The 8,748-nt window shown below is 36.2% G+C and overlaps 1 protein-coding gene across 2 annotated transcripts; it reads left to right on the forward strand.

Annotated features, from left to right (window-relative positions):
- Positions 1-4,767: 4,767 nt before the first annotated feature.
- On the forward strand, positions 4,768-7,906 carry LOC115216213 (zinc finger protein 268-like). Of its 2 annotated transcripts, XM_036506648.1 has the most exons (2): positions 4,768-6,733; positions 6,902-7,906. In XM_036506648.1, exons 1-2 carry the CDS (start codon positions 5,076-5,078, stop codon positions 6,981-6,983), a joined length of 1,740 nt encoding a protein of 579 aa, XP_036362541.1. In that variant the 5' UTR covers positions 4,768-5,075; the 3' UTR covers positions 6,984-7,906. The 2 variants fall into 2 exon arrangements, with proteins under 2 accessions (XP_036362541.1, XP_029641271.1); XM_029785411.2 differs by having other exon boundaries at positions 4,769-7,906.
- Positions 7,907-8,748: the final 842 nt, after the last annotated feature.

Below are 8,748 nucleotides of genomic sequence, written 5' to 3' on the forward strand. Positions count from 1 at the left end.
CGTACTTGACGCATTGTCGCAAATCAAAGAATTCACTGAGAACTTCAATTGACAGATGAACATTTGGAGGACCAACTGAAACAAAGAACCACTATGTTAGAGTCTGACATCAAAATGCTTTCTCAAAAAAATCAAATTCAAAGAAGTCATTAATTTGTATAAAAAGTGCTTACTTGCCCAAATTAAATATTTGAAAATGTTATATTGTCGCTGTTCATAAACCGTCTTTTTTATACAATTATTATTCATCTACTTATTATTTGTATAAAAGTACTTAAAATATTTCAAAAGTTATGCTTTCGATTTCTACACACCTGTCTTTCTTTTATCAAATTACTAATAAATTACTTAGGGGATAAAATAACTTAAAAAAAGAAAAATAATTTGTTCAATGCGGCTTCTATTAGAGGTGATGAATTGTAGGGTGGCCTTCGTGTACAAAAAGGTTCCCTATCCCTGGTCTAAACATTTAGTCGTATATCCATTCTCCATTTTCACATAAAATTAGTTACTAGGAAAAACATTGACTTACTGGAAGTTCTATACCCCAATTCATAATTTTAAAAACACTTTTATAAATATTCTTTTATTTCTTTCAATTAATTAATAGAACAAACGAATGTTGTTAATAACATTATAAATACGGCATGCTTACAGATATGTGCCCCTCCCACCACTCATTTGTTTCCTCATAACTTCCAGAAAAATAACTATATTTTAATGAAGTTTTCTACAAATACGCTTCAGATGGTGCCGATTCTGATTATATTGAAATTTGTTGAGAATTTTTTTTTTCTATAGGTGGGAAAAGAGTTTCAGAAAATTCACCCAGCTCGGCTTTGTTTCCTCCTAACTTTCAGAAAAAGGAATATTTTTTTAATGAAATTTTCTACAAATACTTTTCCAGATGTGTAAATTATTATATAATTTTATGTGAAAAGAAAATTGTGAGCACATAAACACATACTGACACACATCACAATTTTTTTTTTCGAAATTTCAAATTTCATTTTGTATATATATATATATATCAAGTGTCAATATGTATGTTTACGAGCCCACCAAATTTAGTTTTTCATATCAAATTCTGATATAATCGTAATCGACACACTCTGAAAGGTATTTTTCGAAAATTTCATAAAAAAATTACCCATTTTCTGAAAGTTATGAGTTAAAAAAGCTGTCTCGTGTGAATTTCCTGAAACTTCTCACCCCCACCGTCGAAAAACTTATTTTTCCATCCCCTGCATATTCCAATATATTCAGAATCTGCACCATCTATTTTTCTGGAAGTTATGAGGCAACAAAGCGATTATAGAAATATGAATATTAAAATCTTTATGGAGTATGATATAAATGAGAAAGACAGCATGAACTACTAAGTATTTCTTCACTTTTGGAATCTGGTCTGAAAGTCGTTTTCCGTAAGCGATTCTGCGATTCGGTCTTGATCTCGTCGACGGTATTAAAACGGTGGCATTTTCATCTTGGGGGAAGAGATGGAAGTCCGCAGATGCCAAATCTGGCGAATAGGACGGGTGCAGAAGCGATACCATGTTGTTTTTGGAGAGAAATTCACTAGTGAGAAGAGCTCGATGACAGGGTGCATTATCGTAACAAAGAATCCAATTTTTCGCACTCCGCAGATTCGGTCGCTTTCGCCAAATGTCCTCCTTCAAACTCTTCAAAATATCGTTGATTGACCTCCGACGGTTCTCATGCCGGTGAATTATCTCCACATTTCTGGTGGTGACATTCATAGCTGGTCATCTAGATCGCTCATTGTCTTCCAGGGACGTTCTTCTACTTTTGAAGTGCCCGTTCCACTCGAAACATTACGTACGACCCCATTGTCTCATCTCTGTAATCTTGTCGAAGTATGCTCACTATCTCTGTAGCAGACTTCCCAAGTTTAACGCAAAATTTCACGTTGGCTCTTTGTTCCAACTTCCTGTCCATGACAAAAATCGCAGAGTACAGCATACACGTGATCACAAAAACACAAATGTCACAACTTGCAAAGTAAACAGCGATGTCACTCGGCACACTGCCTCATGAAGGTCACTGCTAGCTCTCACTACACACACAACCGTGTGCTGCCATCTGTTGGCGCGCTTCAGAACTAGTCCGAGAATACCACTGAACTTATTAGGGACATCCATTTGGTTTGGTAAAAACCAAAACAGCGAGAAAAACTTCCACGATATTTGAAGGATAGTCGACGATTCCTTTAATCCGGGATTAAGCTGGAACCAAGAAAACTTATCTGTTTTCAGGGCTTGTCTGTGCATCCTATATATGCCTCTCTGAAGTTGTTACCCCCGCTTCTTTTTATGCGGAAACTTCTGAAACATGATAGAACATTCTATAATATGGGTGATATATCTGCAGGTTGATTAGTTGGTACTCAAGGCACGTCACCTGATCTACGTGTTGTCTGATCTTAGATATTAAAGCTGTAAAATTTCGATTCTAGGCTTTGCTGAAGTAGTCTTTTCTAGAATGAAGTGTCGTTTTATCAGATAAGTAGTAACAGTCATACAGTTCTGAAAGTAAAGCTGACCTGGATAAGACTGAACACAGAACGTGAAGAGCGCCAACTAAATACAGCAGCTTTTTTGCCCAATGCGTTAGCGAGTCTGACATATAATGCAGAGAGCATAAAAAGTCAAGAAAAATTATGCAGGGGAGACGCATATAGGGAAAACCCAACTTTTTTTTTTTGTTATTTATTACTTATTTATTAAAAATTTATGTATATAGGTTAAATCTACAGTGTAGCCGCAGTTACTTGTGATGGTGAGGGGACAGCAAGAAGCCAAGGTGTTGATAGTTCCCATTGCACCATCAGTAGTATGTTTTATCTATATGCAGCAGTGCTAAGCATTCGAAAGCTTATCAGTTCTGTAACAAACGAAGGCTTGGCCAGTATTTTGGTCAATTGTAATTCTGGTCCACTTGTGATGAGAATGCACAAGGCTGTGCTTGCACCGTCGGTCGGGGCATAAAAGACAGGAAAAAGATTACCAAAAGGGATAACAAGCCGGCGGGTTAATTCACTAACCTGGAACCCAATTTCCATCCAATCATCACGTATATTTTTAACTTCCATCTGTATAATATATGTAAATCCATCTGTCTTTTCATCTTGTATATAAGAAGCGTGTCTGTACCCTACATGTCCCTTGTCTGTCCTTATAACGTCCCCTCTATGTAAACCTTTTTATAGGTGAATAAAGAAATATATTCTGGTCCACTTGTGTAGCAGCAACACTAATCGAAAATTCTATGCAGTTTCGCGTCAAATCATGCTTATAAATTGAGAATCGTTAGAAATACAAGGTAGAGAAGACAGGTACCAGAAAACTCGTAAAGATTATCTTGATCCGCTGGCAGTCATTCCACTTCGACTTCGTGTTAAAAGGCCACTTCACCGAACTTGAAGACTTACATTTTCTTCTTTCATCACACAGTCTCACACACTACTGACATTCAGCATAATAGCTATCCGTTATAACATGATGCACAAGCATTCAGTTATGAGTGCATTGCATTTTACAGCAGAAACAGTTGTAATGAAGTTCATAACATACTTTCTTTTTCTTTTGTCATTTATCTAATTTCATGTATAGTGCAAGAGTGGCTGCGCGGTAAAAGGTTTGCTCCCCACCCACATGGTTCTGGGTTCAATCCCATTGCGTGACACCGGCCCATTGGGCAAGAGTCTTCTACTATAGCCCTGGGCCAGCTAATGCCTTGTGGGCAAATTTGGTAAGGACGTACGCGTGTGTGTGTGTGTGTGTGAGTGAGACCACTGATTCATAACCGGTGTTGGTTTGTTTACATGTAGATCTGCAAGTATAAGTACCAGGTTTAATAAAAAATAACTAATGGGGTCGATTCGTTCGACTAAAACAGGTAAACATATGTATGTGTGTGTAACATAAGGATATATATATATATATATATATATATATATATATATATATATATGCTAGCGCCGCCTTGACTGGTTTCTGTGCCGGTGGCACGTAAAAAGCACCCACTACACTCACGGAGTGGTTGGCGTTAGGAAGGGCATCCAGCTGTAGAAACACTGCCAGATCAGACTGGAGCCTGGTGCAGCCTCCTAGCTTCCCAGATCCCCGGTCGAACCGTCCAACCCATGCTAGCATGGAGAACGGACGTTAAACGATGATGATGATATATTATCCGAAGGGTACAGTATTATATATCCATCACGGATATATAATAGTACTCTTCGGATAATATACCCACTCTATTGACAGATATACGAGGGCATCTTTTTCCTGGCTTATGGGATGTTAGACGACTTACGCGCACGTGTGTGTGTGTATCCATCAAGATGTAAACATTAACCGATATGGTTATATATAATGGGGTATACTGTCAAAATTATCCTTCTCTTAATAAGAAAAACGAGTATCCACACACCCATCCAGACCTGCGAGGCGAGGCGAACGTCTATAAAATTTCAAGTAAGCTGATAGGTACCCAGAGCGCCTTTAATTTGGAGAGATTTGTCTCCGATTTCTAGTAGGTTATAATTTAAGGAGGCAATTGGTGTAACAGATTATTTCTGCTTCATATTTGTATCTGGTTTGCAAGATTCTTTATGTGAATTCGTGTATTGAAAAAAATTTTGTTGTGTCTAGAGAGATTCATAACGACTCTACCGAGACAAGATTATTTCTGAAAATACAAAATAACGTTTGGGACCTTTAACGTATGTCACCGGTATCATTTAGGCAGGGTGATATTTTCAATGACACCGCCTATATGTTATGTTTGTAAGTTCAAGTTATTTAATTGTATTAGTATTAGTAACTAACTTTATCACATAGTATTATAATTAATCTAATTATATTATGTAAACACAATACGTAAGCCAAAAAACAACAAAACAATACTAGTCTATAGTTACAGGGATTTCATAACTTATAAGAATTCATCGAAACTTTATAAGGGAGACGTTAATAACTTCAACGCAATATATTAGCAATATAGGTTCATTCACACAGATATACAATGGTGATAAGCCTTTAAGTAGTGAAATGTTTACTAATGAAAAATCATTACATGAAAATATTCCTGAATATTGTTGTGAGATTTGTAGAAAAAGTTTCTCTTCAGACCACGAAGTTGTCGCACATAAAAAAACACACAATAGAAAATCTCCTTCCTACTGCGAAGTCTGTGGAAAATATTTTGTTTATAAATGTAATTTAGCAAGGCATCAGAGAGTACACACTGGGGAAAAACCGTATAGTTGTGAATTATGTGGAAAATGTTTTGTCTCTAAAAGTAATTTAAAAACCCACAAAAAAATACACGCTGGAGAAAAATCGTTTCGTTGTGAAATATGCGGAAAAACTTCTGATTCTAAGAGTAATTTAACAACTCACAAAAGAGTGCATACTGGCGAGAAGCCTTTTCGCTGCGAAATATGCGGGAAATCCTTCTCTGTTAATTCTAATCTCGTAGTTCATAAACGTTGTCATACTGGAGAAAAGCCCTATACCTGTGAAATATGTGGAAAGTCTTACATCACCAACAGTTATTTAACGACACACAAACGAATACACAGTGGAGAAAAACCGTTTAAATGTAAAATATGTGGGATTTCCTTTACAGAGAATTCTAAGCTTACAATTCACCTACGTAAACATACTGGAGAAAAACCGTATTGCTGTGAGATATGCGGGAAGTCTTTTGTCAATAACAGTTATTTAACAAGTCATAGTAGGATACATACGGGCGAAAAACCCTATCGCTGTGAAATATGCGGAAAATCTTTCACTCAGAATTCGAGTCTTGTTATTCACCAACGTAGTCACACTGGAGAAAAACCCTGTCACTGTGGGATATGTGGAAAGTCCTTCTCTAATAATTCCAGTCTTGTTATTCACCAACGACATCACACTGGAGAAAAACCCTGTCACTGTGGAATTTGTGGCATATCTTTCTGTGATAGTTCAAGTCTTGTTGTTCACGTACGTAGTCACACTGGGGAAAAGCCGTACCGTTGTGAAATATGCGGAAAATCTTTTATGTTAAACAGTGTCTTAAAAACACACAGAAGGATACATACAGGGGAAAAACCCTATGACTGCAAAATATGCGGAAAATCATTCATTAATAATTCAAACCTTGTTATCCACATACGTAGTCACACCGGAGAAAAACCGTATCGATGTGAGATATGTGAGAAATCATTTGCCTCCAACGTTGGTTTAAAAACGCACCAAAAAATACACTCCGGGGAAAACCGATTTCACTGTGAAATTTGTGACAAATCTTTCATTAATAATTCAAAGCTTGTTATCCATAAGCGTAGTCACACAGGAGAAAAACCATATCGTTGTCAGATATGCGGGAAATCATTCAGGTTGAGCAGTGTCCTAAAAACGCACAGAAGAATACATACAGGGGAAAAACCCTGTGATTGCAAAATATGCGGTAAATCATTCATTAATAATTCTTGTCTTGAAGTTCACAAAAGAACACATACTGGGGAAAAACCTTATTATTGTGTGTTATGTGAGAGATCATTTATCAGTAATTCTCATTTAGTTATTCACAGGCGAATGCACACCGGTGAACAACCTTATCGTTGTGATATTTGTGGAAAATCTTTTGTCTTTAACTGTTATTTAACAAAACACAAACTAACACATACTGGAGAAAGCCTGTTCCACTGTGAAATGTGTGGGAAATCTTTCAATGAAAATTCCAAATTTACAATCCACAAACGTAGACACAATGGCGAAGACCCATTCCGCTGCGAAATATGTGGTAAATCGTTCACAGTGAATTATAGTCTTGCCATACATAAACGTAGCCATACTGGAGAAAAACCTTATCATTGTGGGACGTGTAGGAAATCATTTGCCAGTAACAGTCACTTAAGAAAACATGAACAATTACACACTAGAGGTAAACCTTTTAAATGTGAAATGTGAAAAACCTTCTTACAAATCTAAACTTATAGTCCACCAAGTAAACATTGGAGAAAATTTGTCATGGTGAATCATCACCATTTGACATTCACTTCCAATACTGGCATGAATTGGACAGTTTGGTATGGTTGAAGTCTGCATACTCAGAAGTTCTTGCTTAGCCAGAGGACTGCATCTCCTGTTTCATTTTTGGTTTGGTTACTATGACTGGATGCCGTTCCAAATACCAACCACTTTACTGAGTCTACTGGATACTTTTTCATGGCACCAGCACTAGAGAGGTGTCATTTATTTAGTAAGATCTGCACAACTTTACACTTGACAGAGTGCCCTGGGTGTATTTTTTTTTTATGGTATCAGCACTAGAGAGATAATCATGACCTTAGTATGACTAAAAGTACTTCATGACCCTATATCTCTGCTTGCTTGTTGATATCTTTACAGATTGAGAGACATGAATGATAGTGATAGGACTGTGAGAGGAGGAGCGTAATAGAGATAATCAATACTCTGAGGTAGATATGTATATTCAAGGCAACATCACCCATGAGATAGAACACTGATAGAAACCCAGAATTTGTGGGAGAAAAGGAGCAAAAGTATGGTATTTTACTCTAGGCACAAGGCCTGACATTTTTTAGGGAGGGGGCCAGTCGATTAGATCGGCCCCAGTACGCAACTGATACTAGATTTATCGACCCCGAAAGAATGAAAGGCAAAGTTGACCTCGGCAGAATTTGAACTCAGAACCTAAAGACAGACGCTATATCGCTAAGCATTTTGCCCAGCGTACTAACAATACATCCAGTTCTCCGCCTTGGAGCAAAAGTATAATGGCAAACAGGTTGATGACAGAAAGTACAGGCAGAGAGGGTGATGGTGGAGTGTGAGTCAGAAATCATTCTTGTTGAGTTCCAATTCCTTAAAAAAGAAATACTCATATTAAGGAGAAACCCTTTACTAAAATATTTGTGAATTATAAGCTTGAAGTTAACAAATGCTGGACAAAATAAAAATTTTATATAGATATGTATGTTTGTATACACATCTATTAATGTGAACTATATAAGGAATCATTCAGGTAATTCTCTGAATTCTAATTTCGTAATCAACAAATACACACTTTGGAAAAATATATTCACAGTTATTTGTCATTAAAGTTTCTTACAGAAACAATCTCATTAAACATGACTGGAAAACATAGCAATGAACTTTATTGGTTTGAAATTTAAGGAAAATTGTTTTTATAAAGCCATATTGTTAAACAGTAAATATATAATAATAATAATGAAATTATTGTATACAGAGTATGCTCAATTGGGCTACCCCTGAGGGGATGAACATATAAGAGGAACATACTATTGAGATGATTCTATAGCAAGTAAAAAGAAGAAATTGAGAAATTCATGTAAAATTTTATCACTTAAATTTGTAACAAAATTTGTAAATTAAAATATTATAAATAAAAATCTTTTTTGTTGGTTGTTCTTTTCTGGCAGTCAAAATAATCCATTTCAAAGTTATTTTACTCTTGAAAATACTATGGCAAAATATTATTTCCCAAAATTGTGTCTCCATACATAATTTACAGAAACCTAAAGATATTTAGTTAGGCATCTTGATATACCGGGGGTTGTTAGAACATTCTCGTAGCTTTGTGGACATATTGCTTCATTGATTAGATTGAATTCTACAGTTATTCTATGTTTTGATATTTTCAGTTTTTGCTTGTTTAAAAGACATCTGTACTTGGATGATCAATGCCTGG

This window comes from Octopus sinensis, linkage group LG10 (assembly GCF_006345805.1).
Source record: "Octopus sinensis linkage group LG10, ASM634580v1, whole genome shotgun sequence".
NCBI classification, from domain to species: Eukaryota; Metazoa; Mollusca; class Cephalopoda; order Octopoda; family Octopodidae; genus Octopus; species Octopus sinensis.

Coding starts and splice junctions, on each gene's coding strand:
- LOC115216213 (XM_029785411.2), top strand. CDS start 5,076: ATGTTTACTAATGAAAAATCATTACATGAAAATATTCCTGAATATTGT.